Here is a 14,761-nt window from a genome sequence, read left to right on the forward strand (position 1 = left end):
ATTTCCGATATTACCCAAATGCAGGATCAGAACATTGCTGATTTCTGACACTTCGATTATTGCACAACGAACCATAGGCCGTATTAATTTAGCAGAACAAAAACATTAATACTTTCCCGTAACGCCTTAATATTTCTCCAAAAGCGATATCCCAATTCAAATAGCTGCTATTCAGAAAGTCCTCAAATTCTCACGGGTATCCACAAACCATATCAAATGAGAAAACAAAAACGTCGCCAACTCACCGCTAAAACATCGTCAGTGTAGCTGCCCATGAAATCCGATAGCTTCTGTTTAATGACCTCACGCAAGCGGCCTGCCCCATCGCTGGAAAGCTCTATGGAAAACGTCCTCCCTTTCAGCGTATCGCCTGCAGAGACTTCCATAATTTTTCCCCAAAAATTAAGTGCCCGAAATGCGGCCGCAACAAAATCTAAAAACCCTTGCTCTATAAAATGAATTGAATCCGCCAAATTTGGGCTTAAAAACTGAAATGGGAGAAATCCGAGCAGCAAAAATGGTCAGGGAGAACAATCATTATAAAGTATAGATGGAATGCATGCAGCATATTGGGGCTTTTGATGATTGGTTGGATTAATTATGTTTTAGGCGACCTTAAGACTCTGTTAATCTTGTGTTAATTTGTTGATTATGGGTTTTTATTTTGTCTTTATTTTACCAAGTGATTAAATGAATCGTATTCGCGCGTCGACTGAAGAATGGCTGTATGAAATTAAGTAGGGCTTTTGTTAAGGGTTTAGAAACTAGGGGAATACAGTTTTTAATAATACAATAAATAAATAAAAATAATAAAAACAAAAAAAAAATACTGTTTTTAATAATACAGTTTAGATAGATAGATAGATAAAATTTTAACGTCCACGAGGCTAAAAATAGCCTATAGGACAGCAAGACAACTCAAGTAGACTTAAGTAGCGTTGTTCGCCTCTTGTGTAGACTAATGATGAGCCCCCCCAATTGTTCAATGTACTCTTCGTTGAACAGGTTATGCCAAGAACTGTCACATATAGTATCCGCAAACTTATCCCCGCTATCCTTGTAGGCCTCACATTCTAGAATAAAGTGCTGTTCAGTTTCCACTTTCCCAGAATTGCAAAATCTGCAAATTCTCTCTTCCCAAGCCTCCTTTGGCCTCTTCCAACGCCCGGTCTCACAACGAAGTTGGTGAGAGTTGGTTCTCAGCTAAGCAATAAGAATTTTAGCTCTTCAAGAAATGTTGGCTCCTATGTACGGTTTTTCGAGTTGATCACAAGTGGGGTTGAACTCATTTATATAATATAGTTTCTTCCTCCCAATCTCGCTTCCCCAATTTCTCTTGTAGAATTTCTCCATAACAAAGACCTTTATTTCTTTATTATTTGTGGGGCACATATTGAAATGAATATTCCATTTACTCATCCACTTGATGTTTTGTTGCATCCATGTCCTTTTTCTCTTACATAGTGTGTCCCTAAAGACAACTTTCGGCCATCTATCCTCTTCCATTTTTTCGATTCTTTTTAGATAGCTTAAAAGGCGAACCATAGCAAGTGCCTCGATAGGCGCAGCCCCCATTTCACTTAGCATGATGTCATATGGAACAGTGCTTTTAATTTTAAACTTGCTTGTAATCAAGCGCTTTTGGATTCCTTCGATTTGTTTTCATTGTGCTATATTAGTGTTGTTGGCCCATAATTCACACCCATAAAGAACAACTGGCAGCACAAGAAGACCGAACAAGGTTTGAATAGTTTTCCAATCCCACAACTCCGCTTCACGACACCTATTCTGAAGAGCGTAGAAAGCCTTCCATCCACCTAATGTCCTTTTATACCTGCAGCTAGACCAGTTTAGTTTTTTGTTGAAATCAATGCCAAGGTATTTATATTCCGCAACTTCTTCGAGAACACTTCCATTGTAATAAAATTCATGTTGATGTTGTTTTTTATTATTAGAGAAAATCATAACCTTGGTTTTGTTGATATTGACCTGCATCCCCACCATTCTACAAAAGCGCTCAAGAGAAGATAGATGGTCTTGCAAACCACAAGCAGATTTGGCAATTAAAATGAGGTCGTCCGCATATAGGAGTAGCTTTATAACAAATTCCCCTAGCTGAATGCCTTCACGCTCTTGTGTGTTTAACCACTCTTCCAGTTTGTCAATATATAAACCAAATAAGGTAGGGGATAAAGGGAAGCCCTGTTTGACCTCGATATCGCTCCTAAAACATTTTGAAATGCCATCTGAAGTTCTGATTTTGACTTTCAACTCTTCGTACATCCTATGAGCAGCAGCTCTGAGATGCCTAGGAATCCCCAATTCTTCCATCCTCAACCAAAGCTTGTCTCTCGGAACGGTATCAAAAGCCTTTTTGAAGTCAACAAAGCAACAAAAAACCTCTTCCTTTTTCTCCCACTCTTTTTCAATAATGTGTCTCAGAGTGACACAGTGATCCACTGTCGAGTGCTTTGGCCTAAAACCAGCTTGCTCTTTAGCACGTTTATGATTTTCTTCTGCCCATTTGCTAATCCTAGTTTCTATCATACTACCAAAAAGTTTAGCAAAGAGGGGATTGATCATTATAGTCCTGTAGTTGGAGGGATTGTTAACATCACCACTCTTAAAAAGTGGTATTGCAAGGCTGATTGTCCAATCTTTCGGAAACCCTTCCTGGCAGATTTTGTTGAAGATTTCAGTGATGTGCGGTGCAAGAGTTTTCATACCCCACTTCAAATATTCAGCTTGAAGCGCAACAAGGTCTTTTGCTTTGCCTCCACCCAACTTCTTAATCCCTGTCTCTATCTCTTGCACAGTAAAAATATTTGTGGTATCATTGACCAAAGGTGGCTATCCCACTCCACCCTCTTGTTCATAAAGTTTCTTAGCATAATCAAACCATTGGGTGGCAGTAATATTATTTTCAGTTTGCTTCCTCCTTGGTTGGAGTTCTTTCCAAAAACGTTTGGAGTTATTTCTGCCCAAGAAAATTAGCTCCTCTCTCCTTGTGGACATAAAATCGATTTTTTTCTTCTTTAGGACCTGTTTGTAGGTCTTAATGTCAAGGTTAGTTTTATTTGACTCCCTTAGATTTCTCCTAGCCCTCTTGCATTCCTTATCAAACCATGCATTGGCTGGAAAACAATTAGTTTTAGATTTTCTATTTTTTGCTCTCTTGCATTTTGAAAGAGCCTCGTGAATCAGATTTGATAAATCATGACTGTTAACACCATGCTTATACATAGGGTGTCCCATACAAAGTTCCTCAAGAGTAGCCCTAAAAGTGTTACTATTTTCTGAAGTTAACAAAATTCTGCCCTGAGAAGGTGGGTGTTGAGGGCCTTGGATTTTTGCCCCAATCCGCCTATCCTTTGCCCAATACAAATTTACGTACAGCGGTCTATGATCTGATTTGAGATCCCAAATGTGCTCTCCAATTTCAACTTCTTCAATATTGTTATACAAATGCTACGAACAAATTACATAATCTACCACACTTGCCCCGTTGTATGTGTTGCAAGTGAAATTGCCCGACTTAGCCCATCTAGCCAAACCATTACATATTATTAGATCAAATGTGCCACGCAAAGTGATCAATTCTTCCCCAAAATGATTGCAGCCTTTAGCATCTTCGGATATTCTATCCCATTGATGATTTCTCTCTTCTGTGAGCCAAATAGGTTTATCATTTACTTTGGAGCTGAAAATACTTGCTTGCCAATTTGTTGTCCTAGCATTGAAATCTCCAACAAGAAGGACATCCCCACGTTGTGAAAAAATAGCAACATCTTTCTTTAACATAGCATAAGGGTCATTGTGATCTAAACCACACTTTTTATAAATTTTAGATACTTGTGGAGCAAAGTAACAAGTTGCAATCCTGAGAAGAGTGTTATTTTCCACGATTTTGAGCCATATAAATTGTTTATTAGAATCAGTCTTTTCTAGCTGAATGACACGACCTTCTCTTTCTTTTACTAGAACCATTATACCTCCATGACCTTTACCATTTCCCGCTGCCTCATTCCACACTGCCATCTTCCAGTAGCCTTCAAACAATGGGATCTTACATCCCTCGTGCTCATGTGTCTCTATGAGACAAATAATGTCTTTGCCTTCTGCAATAGGCCCTAACCCAGGCCCACGTCTCCACGGATAACCTCTGCAATTCCAACAAACTAAACTTAAGGACGCCTGGGTTAAGCTTGATTGCTATTTATTTTGATGTGAAAGACTCGAAGTTGAGTTATTATCGCTAGGTGTGATTATGGATCTTGTTGTATCGCTGCCTGTTAAGGTGTTTGTTGTTGCACCTTTGTTGCCTTCTTGCTGCTCTTCATTGTAGCGGTGGCCAAAATGAGCAATAACTGCTTTTCCCTTGAACATCCAAGCTCTTTTGCCTTCATTTCTAGCTGTTCTGATTTTTTCCATTTTCATCCTTCTTTCTACTTGTTGTCTCATAGTTAAATCCTCCTCTAAAACGAAGCGAGAACCCCTCAAGAGCTGTTTTTTGTTAAGTAGATTTTGTTTGTCGCTAATGCTGAGCATGACTACCTTGATTGGCCTATTTCTCTCAGCGTGTGGTTTGCCAACCCTCCAAGCTTGGCAGATTTGTCCTTGCCACAACAGCACATCTTGTAGGAAATCCCTCGTTAGGTCAAGGGTATGTTCGCCTTCCCCATAGTCTTTTATCCCCTTGATAATTATATTGGATGCCCTAAGCTGCCTTTCCTTGACCTCTTTGTCTTGTGTGTTCACACGAATCTTTGCCTCTTCTCTTGCCATATTAGGGTGTTTGTTGTTTTTGTCCCAAGTTTTGGTGACTTCTGCAAAACTTCTTCTCTTCTCTTCACCATCTGCCTTTCCTGGCAAACTAGTGTGAAGAATTGTTTTCTCCTTATTATGAGATGACTCGGTATTTGTTGTGACCTTGTTTGTTTCCAATGTCACATTCAGGTTTTTCCATTCATCCTTCATATTCTGCCATTCAAGCTTCCTGGCTAAAAGTGTTTCTTGCAATGTTGAGATTTGAGCTTTTAAAGTGTTGTTATTGTCTACAAGAGTTTTATTTGCTACAATTAGCACCTGTATATTGCGGTAACTTTCTTGCTCCTTAGCCTCTAGGAGCTCCAACCTCCTCTTGGCCCTCAAAAGTTCTTGCACATAAAGATCTGGGCACCAAGCGAGAGGTGTGGAGGTAGGACTGTAACTGACAGACTCACCGAAGTTATTGCTACCATACAGATGACTGTCGCCACTTAAGTGTGGAGGAGGGCACATTTTGACTTGTTTATGCAATCTCTGCCCATGTTTCTGCTTTTGATGTGACCCTTTCATACGGGCAAGTCTATGTTTTAAAATGCCCTTGAACTGTTTAACATTGACCCAGATATATTTTCCTATCTTGCCAAGTGATGCCATTTTGACTTGCCCTAAATGGTTAGTTTCAAATTGTACCATAATTTCTTGACCATTTTTTACCAATGAGATGGTTTGTTTTTCCATGGTTTGCATATCCACTGTTTGTTTTCTCATTTGTGTATCCTCAATTTGTTTTTCCATTGATCAAAAGAAAGAAGGGTGAAACAAAAGCTAACAAGAGCAAATATATAAAACAAAACCGGAAAGTGCACCTTGAAACCCCTGGCTTAAGGCCTACCACTATCTTGTTGTGGGCTGGGCCCCAGTCTTCGTTTTACCCTTGGAAACGGGCCTACCTAGGATTTGAACCCTGTCTGGTATTGTGTCTGCTGCCCTGGTCCCACTGTGATGCTTCGGTGTGATGCTCTGGTCCCACTATGTCTGTTGTCTGTGTGAAGTAAAACCTACTCCGGAATAATCCGGACGAACTACCTGGTAAAAAAATGTTAGATGCCCAATAAACATATGGATACCCAATGGTCTGTTATCTTTATTGCTGCACATAGAAGGAAATAACAAATTTGCAAGAGAAATAGATTTTCAAATTTATCTAAATTTATACTTGTACATGCATTTCATATGTTTTAAAATATTGTTAATATATGTTGTTATATATTGTTACTGTTATTATATTATTATTATTTCAAAAAAAATGTTAGATCTATAATTTTATTGATATATCAAGATTTACATATTTAAATATGGTATGTCAATATTTGTAAAAAATGGCTTTAAACTAAGGTGAACTAAAAAAATTGTATTTGGATTGTGCTAACACGTACTACTTCGAATCCACTGGCAACTGAATTTGTAATATGATAATGCTCTAAAAAAAAATGGACTTAAAGTTGCTATTTCTATGATGACTATCCATAATTGAATGAAAGTTGTCTCTGAAAAACCAACTAATAATGTGATGTCACATCAACTTGACAGGTATGGGTGTCCCTTTTGCAGGACCATGGTCTCACTTTTCTTTGGGTTGTTTTGAACACTTTGGCAGAAAACATGTTCATGTTACATCATATTTGATGATGTGGCCCTAAAAATTAGTTATAAGTAAGGAGTCATTTCAAATTTCCTTATCGCTAGTAGAATTTTAATGCCTCCTCGCTCACGCCAATAATAGTTTTGTGGACCAAAAAGGGAAAATTACAGGATCTAAAATACAACACTCGATGTTTGAATGTCCACATTACAGTCAACACACATCTAGAATACACATCTACCTAAACATAAGTCTAATCAGTATCTTATTGCTATAATATTTTAGAGTGTCTCCTGTGATTTGAGGATGTACAACCCTCATCCACCAACTCTGCATAACAATGTTCTCTCATAACACCAACAAAAACTCATGTTGCTTGGATGTGTTTCAAAGTGAACTATTAATTTCAAAAGTCTGAGACACTCCTTCCCAAAATTGATTTGTAAATTATCACAATCATTTCAAGTTTGTTTATTTGGGACAACATACAACATAAGGGTTTGATCAAACATTTTAGGCAGGACATGATTGTTCTAATAAAGGTGCATGGATTCTCTTTCATTTTGCAATAGTGTAAAGAGAAGGCATGTTTTATACGAAGGCCTGGTAGGGATTTGACTTTGTGGATTATTGTAAAGATGAGGCTTTGCAGCCTCTTAGTTCTACCTATAGCAGTTGTGGCTCTATCTAGTGTTAGACATTGTAATTTGTGTATAGTGATATTCTATGTGGAGGTTAGTAGTATTATGTATGTATGCCTTGGGTTATGAGTTGCATTGGAATAGTTTTTGGGTTTTTCTAATCCTGAGGTGGATCGTTATAACTATCAAATTCAACTATAACATATGTTGGCAATCCTAGAGGCTTAAAGTATAAGGGATACACAATATATTTGAGCTCTCCAAGAGATCTATTGACAAGTTCAACTTTAATTCATAGGTTTTTATAAGTGTGACATGTCAAAATCTATTAGAGCTACAATTGTTGAGAGATTAATTGGAACAATTGTTATTTTGTCATTGATTTCAAACCTATTGGTGAGACAAGTGTCAAACCTATTGGACAGACATTTACTAACAATGTAGACTCTAGAGTGTCATATCTATTGATTGATGAAGAGGGTTTGAAAAGAAGAGATCATGCTGACTTGGTGAAAGGTTCATTTGAGATGTGTAAGTGAGATGGAATTACAATGGGCACTTGATAAGTTAATACTTGACAAGATAATGCGTTGCTCAATCAATAAATGAAGAGTAGAAGACATTTGGATGAAGCTAAGAGTTGAAACAAGTCAAAAGGACAAGCTTGATCGAGTATCAATGTTGCATGGTCAATGAAGGAGTTGAAGCAAAAGATTAAGGAATTTGAGCATTGTTGAGCAAAACAATGTTGGTTGAGCATCTATGTTAATTGAGTGACAAAGATTACATAGTGATAGTATCAACTGAGTTGAATAGTGATGACTAAGCAAGACATTGTAGTAATGACCGAGTGATCTAGTAAAAACCAAGTAAAAAGACATGGTGATGACTAAGTGACAGCAAAAGAATAGTTAATGAAAGAATCAAGATTTGTGACTGACATAGTTGAAATTTTGGAATAAAAATGTGTTGACGATAAGGATTGATGAGTTATATTATTTAATAAAATGAAAGGATTAGTTGAGCGATCAAAGGCTAAGATTTGAGGAGATGTTTCTAAACATGTTGAGAAGAGAAGAAGAACAAGAATGTGGACCAAGTCATTGAATGTTTTGGATCTGATTATAAACCCTAAGATCTACGATTGTGATTAAGAAGCAAAAGATCAAAGATACCTATTTAAGGAGGTATTTGGTGTGTTTTATGAGGTTTTTGCACTGGAAATTTGCAAAGACAAGTGGTCAACAGACTTGCAAGGAGAAGTGTGAAGTTTATGAGGTGAAGGATTGCTTGAAGAGTTGCCAAGTAGATATGAGATGATGAGAACAATGAACTCCATTCAATGAACCAGAGTTGAGTCGAACAAAGATATGAATTTTCAAAGTGAGTTGTGTGTTATTAGATCAAAGTTTCACTATTACTTTCTATTAGAGTAATTATATATTTTCTAATTTGCTCTATTTTACTTAAGCTAAACTTTAGGCATCTAATAATTAATTCTTTTATTAATTATTATCATGTAACCTAGGTTTTACTTTTTAGGGTTTTTGATCTCCTTTTTAAGGATTGATCTCTCATTGTATTTTCATTCTCTTTTGATAATAGCAATCTCCTTTTTGCTCATCAAGAAAGTCTCATCCATGGATCTGGGAATTCCAACCTCCATAGCTTTTTCTTCTCTCTTTCTGTGATAGGTGTTTATGTGCAGGTGATTCGTGGGAGTTGTGGTGTTAAGCTTTCATCAAGTACAACATGGTATCAGAGCTCCATATCTTCATGCCCCTATTGTATTTGTGAGAGGTTTAGCTTGCTTTTCAAATCTATGTTTTCTCTTTTAGAGGGTTTCAATTTTTTCAGAAGTATTTTGTATTGAATCTAGGGGTACATATTTTTCAAAGCACATTGAGCCTAAACAAACATCGTCATTGAGCTCAGAGCATTCGAAAACCCCTATTTCCATATAAAATACATCTAGTTTGGACATTGTTAAAATCTAAGGCAAAAAAATTTAGCCCAAGGTCGTATGGTCTTGGGCTCAAAAATTGAGACAGTGACATTTTTTTCCCACAAAAAAAATATTTTAAAAATTGGGCTCAAATTTATTTTCAGTGCCCATTTTCCAAAATTTTGGTCCTTTCTTAGCGCATATTTCTATTTTGGCATGCAAATATTTTTGGGGGACGCATTTTTGCAACACACCCTACACGACACATTTTATGAGAAGCACATTTTTGGAGATTGCACTTAGAGTTTGGGAAAAGCAGCTTTTTTTGGACATCGACTTCATGTGCTTGTTCCAATGCCTTGTACGGCCACGCAGGGAAGTCCCACATTTTGGAGCACATTTTTGTAAAGAGGATGGAACGCTCTCTAACCCATTTTCACCTTGGGGTTGCACTCTTGCTTCAAACATGTACCAAATCAATGTTTTTCATTGGCTCATGTGCTTCAATCTTTGGAGAAAGCGTATTTATTCTTGAGTGTTTTTGGCCCCACATGCATGTTGTTGCTCTTCATTGGAGCAATTGAAAGCCCGATGCATCCCATTCAATATCAGAGTGATTTGTATGTGGGAGTCTCAAGTTGGTTGGAACTCAATTTTTCATGGAGCCGCCTATCCTTCGTGGGCTCACCTCCAATTTTTCCTCTTGAAAAATGCCATGTCAGCACCTTTGTTAGCACATTGATTTGTGGGAGCCAATGTGATTTCCATTGCAATTTTTGGGACTACGCACATGTTTTGGGTCTCTATGCTAGACACCTTATCCTTCATGCATGCAAGCTACACCCTTTACACTTCTGATTTTGTGGGCCATTGTTTCAAATGGCTTCAATGGATTATCGACATTCATTGGCAGTTTGGTGTTTTTTTTAAAGCACATGGGATATTTTTTGGTCACCAGATTTTACTTTTGGCACCAACCCTTTGATTTGACGATAATGACCTTTTTTGACATTTTCTTTTGTTTTTGGTGACTCAATTTTTTTTGATAGGGGTCATTTTTTTGCCCTAACACCCATTTGACTGCCAAATTTATGCTCATTACTTGTCGATGTCAGCACTACATCAATACTCCTATCATGTAGTGCCTCTCGTGTTTGCAGTTTGAACCTTGTTATATGTTGATCCGAGAGATACTTGATACTCATGTTATTTTTACATTTGAGATGACCTGATTGTCAGATATTATACTTTGATTTCCAATATCATAGATGTTAGATTACTATGTTGTTCAATTGATCATATCTTCTTGATGATGCCTTTTTGAGATGACAACAAGTTTTGTGATGATATCTGGTTATCTGGTATTTGGATATGCCCTCTAATTATGTTTATATGTTGGATTTAATGCTATGGTTATTTACTTCATTCTTGCTTTGTGATGCTTTATGTGAACGTGAGTGATGTAAATGGATGAATTCAATATAATTAAATAAATGGTTAAATTAGGATATTTAATGCATTTATTGCTTCGACTATGTATTATATGTAGTTTCACTTGATCATGTGTTTTAGTGTGCAAGATTTATATCCCTGACAATGGCACATGGAATTAGTGATTCAGTTGTTCATATTTTACCAATGTTGTTCATGTATGGTCAATGTATCTTATTTAATTGTTTAAATTGAACCTTCCTGCGATTCATTAAATCCAGACTCATCTGCATTATGTGATTAGACCTATGAGTGTGTTTGTGCATTTAGAGGGTTGCATTTGTTGAGAAAGTTATTAAGAAATTCTATGACTTTGGTTTAAGAAGTTTTGGGGCTTTATTTTACCTCCCGACAGTTTTTTTGTAGTTGAATTCCAATTACTTGGAATATCCTATTTTTGTTTGGGTTGAAATAGGGTTTAACTGGGTAACCTAGTTATTTAACCTAATTAATTATTCACTCGAACAGTGAATAAGTATCCAAAAAGGAATTTTATTTCTCACTTCTTAGTTTTGGAATAAAGAAAATTGAGAGCTTTTTCCAAATCCTCTTATGTAGGATTGTGTTTTTGTTCATTGTTGGAGCTATGGGCATGGGATCATCACGATCACTCTTGTTGGATCCATCTTGGGCAGAGCTTAGATTGTTGTGATTTTCGGCAGCTTCTGTAGGATATTAATTTTATTTGATTGTTTCCTATTTTTGCCCTTTTGGTTGTCAGGTAGGGCTCTCCCATTTTTATGTTTCAGCTTCCATTTCTAGTAGTTGTATGTTCGGAGGTTGAGAACTAGTGTTCCCCTCCATTTCTAATTATTGGTTTTGCCCAGTTGGTCGGGTATGAACGTTTTCTTGATTTTTGGGTGGGGGTTTGGGGTTTCACACTGTTATGCTGGTTATTTGAGGTTGAGAACTAGTGTTCCCCTCCATTTCTAATTATTGGTTTTGCCCGGTTGGTCGGGTATGAACGTTTTCTTGATTTTTGGTGGGGGTTTGGGGTTTCACACTGTTATGCTGGTTATTTTTGCACATAGTGTCCAAACCCAATTTTTATTGGGATTTTTTGGCGTATTCATCCTTGGGGTGAATGGGTGTTATTTTCGTTGATTTTTGTCAATGTTGGGTTTTTGAGGTTTTTGCCTCGATTTGCGTGTCACCCAACTTTATCTAGTTTTCTTGGCATGATGTTGGTCGTGGACTTGGATTATTTGTAGGATGTCAGTCAAACCATTGTTGTACTTTTATGTTGCATTGGGATACATGATGCATCTGAACACCCGAGCTTGTAGTCGGTTGAGTGTTATTTTGCTTGTGTTCTCATCCAACCCTTGTTTTATGATCTTTGTGATGGTGGTGCACCCATACACAAGCCTGTGTGCATGCATTTGTCGGGTGACTTGCAAGGCCCAAACTCTCGATTGTATTTCAGTGGAGTTATGTCCATTGGGGTTTGGTTGGGAATATGCATGACTACAGGAACTCATCATGTGATGAGCATGGGTAGGGTAGGGTAGCACTGTGGAGGGGCTTCTATCGCAACCTTGGTGACTATTTCCCAGGTTGGCGTGAAGAAGGCTTAATTAAGTGATAACTAAATAAATTATTAGGTAATAAATTTAAGATAATAAAAAGACATGTGAGCACTCGGTTAAGTCTGAAGACACAGGATGGCACCTCCCTGGGGAAGTTGATGCTGCCAATAGTAGCTTGGGCTACCCAATGCCAAGCGATTTACCCTCCAATGAGTCCCTACATAGTTGACCCATTGAGTGTCTGACCAAGACCTGATCCACTTGCATTGTCTCATGATCTTGGTTGCAGTCCTCTTTATTTATGGTGTGAGTGTTAGCCATGGATGTATGCTTCATGTGTGTTTGAGGTTGGATCATTATCTCTATCAACACAACAGGAGTGGACCTATGGATTTCACATGGTTGGGAGATGTAGCTACCAATACCACTACTGGGGACTGGTGTACAGAGACAGTCTAGTTCCAGTTGTGACCGATGCAAGATGTTCACTTGGTATATCTGGGATTCTGAAGTATGCTTCCTTGTGATTTATGCTTGGATATCATGTTTAAATGGTGATAGTGTATTTCACTCCTTATTTATGATGTTAGCATATGGTTAGACGATGTGATTCACTTAGTTGGAGTATCTATTGCTTTATTGGTTTATCATGTTAGATATACTTGTTCTTATGATGTTATTACATTTTAGTAGTGACACCCTCATAAGACAACTCTAACTATCTAGTTGGCAGTTTGGGATGTTACGCATGGGGGATGGCTAGGGCCTTTGAGGTCTCATGATGTTATTATGGTTGGGAGGAACTGTGTAAGAGTTTAGTTGTTTTTGTACACTGTGATGTTGCTTTCTACATGTTTTCATTTACTATTGTGGTTTAGATGGTTAGTTTCTTTTTCATCTTGCTACCCTTTTGTTCGAGTGTCCAAGCATCAATTTGTGGATCTGTTGTTTTTCCTACTTTTTCATCTTTCATTTTCCCTATTTTTTGTTATACTTCCTTGCATTAGAGAAGTATTTCCTCGTGTGAGAATATGTTCTCTCATGCGAGAAAGCATTCTCTCACATGAGATTGTACTCTTGCACGAGACATGACACTTCCTCACGCAGATTTGGGCATTCTCTCACGCAAGCCTCGACAACAAACTGAAGAGAATTATTGGCTAAACTAAGCATTTCCTTGCACAAGAGGGTAGTTCCTCGCGTGGAGCAGCATACTTTCTCGCACGAAGAGGTACTTCCTCATGCAAGACTGTAGGTTGTGTTTCCTAGCGCAAAAAACAAGGGTATCTCCGTTGTTTTTCGGGCAACACATATTGATGATTTGAGTACCCTTTAGGCTTTCTAGTATTTCTAGGCTCCAACAAATCAAAGATTCTAGGTTCTATTGTTGTGTCTTTTCTCATTTTCAATTTGAGCATGTCAATTAGTAGTGACGCTTGGAGATTTGTTTATTGCATGGATTGATTGGTTTAGTCTTTCGTTGCGATATTTGATCGATTGCATGATGTTGTCACTTAATTCCATGCTTCTTGTAAAAAAAAATAAAAAATCTTGGCTTTTATTTATCCTTGTTCCAAGGATCTCCGAGTAGGGCATTACATCTAGTATCAGAGCCCATGTTGCAACATTGGGATCTTTGTGTTATCCTCCCACTATGATATTGTTTTTAGAGCATGCATTGTTATCTTATGTTTGTTTACTTTGATATCTTATCGTGGTTCATGTTTGTGACTCTTATGATTGCTACATATGATTCTAGCCTTGTCTCGTTGCTTCCATAGTGATGCCTCCTACACGTAGACCTGGTGATCGAGGTAGTAACCGATGAAATAACCATGAAGAATAACATTGAGAGGAGGGATGTTAGATTGGTGGGGAAGAATAGGGTAACAATGATCAAGGTGGCATTGGGGCATTGATTCCTTTGCTACAAGAGAGGAAGAGGAGTGTGAGTGTGAGTGTTCTCACACATCACCTGGAGGTATAAGGCACCATTGGGGAGGTCAAGACTATTGGAAATATAAGGTAGGCAAGGTTATTGAGAGGGGAGGGGTGAATCAGGAACCAATAAAACTATTATCTTGCTTCACCAATTAATCCTTCATATATTATTCTGATCTAATTGCATGCATGAAAGAATGAAAGCATTAAAACATTCATAACACTTTGACACAAGATATGGTGACCCAGAAACCTTCCAATTAGAAAGTAAAACTAGGGTGGGGATGATACCCACAAGCTTTAGTACTGCAGTATAAAGTTAACCTGTTAAGGCTTACAATTGACCACTTCTGGTGATTTTCCCTATTAGGAGCAATGAGGATTTTGAGGTCCACCTTGCTAAAGGATTTACAAACATATAATGAAGGATACACTCGGTTAAGAGATTTAGAAAAAGACTGTCAGGTCTACCTTGTTAAAGAATTTGACTGATGCACCTGTTAGGATGAACCAATGGTTGATCTCTAGTTTGCAATTCTAAATTGTTGGTTGAGATTCCTTGTATTGCAATGATCAATTGACTGTGATAGATAAATCTATGTTGTCCCTTATATTACTTGTAGCCTTATTTAATTTGCACTCCTACTCATCATATTATTCTTCTCATGATATTTTTGGATATGATACAATGCATTACATATATACCAATCCAAATAACAACTTACTGGAGTAGGCTACAATGCCAGTCTCATCATAATTCACGAAGTTGGCTCAACTATTGTAGCTCAGGTTCTAAAGACAAACT

General features: G+C 37.6%; 1 protein-coding gene across 2 annotated transcripts in view; it reads right to left on the reverse strand.

Moving 5' to 3' along the window:
* LOC149564304 (uncharacterized) overlaps positions 1 to 617 on the reverse strand; it is a 34,681-nt gene extending 34,064 nt beyond the window's left edge. The window contains exon 1 of one of the 2 annotated variants that reach the window (XM_089827362.1): positions 246 to 617. In XM_089827362.1, the coding sequence (XP_089683488.1) occupies positions 246 to 386 (141 nt within the window). In that variant the 5' untranslated portion in view covers positions 387 to 617. The remainder of the gene's footprint in view (positions 1 to 245) is intronic. The other variant, XM_089827363.1, reaches the window with a different exon arrangement.
* Positions 618 to 14,761: the final 14,144 nt, after the last annotated feature.

The sequence above is a fragment of the Cupressus sempervirens genome, chromosome 4 (assembly GCF_028749045.1).
Source record: "Cupressus sempervirens isolate cs-2001-9-10 chromosome 4, ASM2874904v1, whole genome shotgun sequence".
NCBI lineage: Eukaryota > Viridiplantae > Streptophyta > Pinopsida > Cupressales > Cupressaceae > Cupressus > Cupressus sempervirens.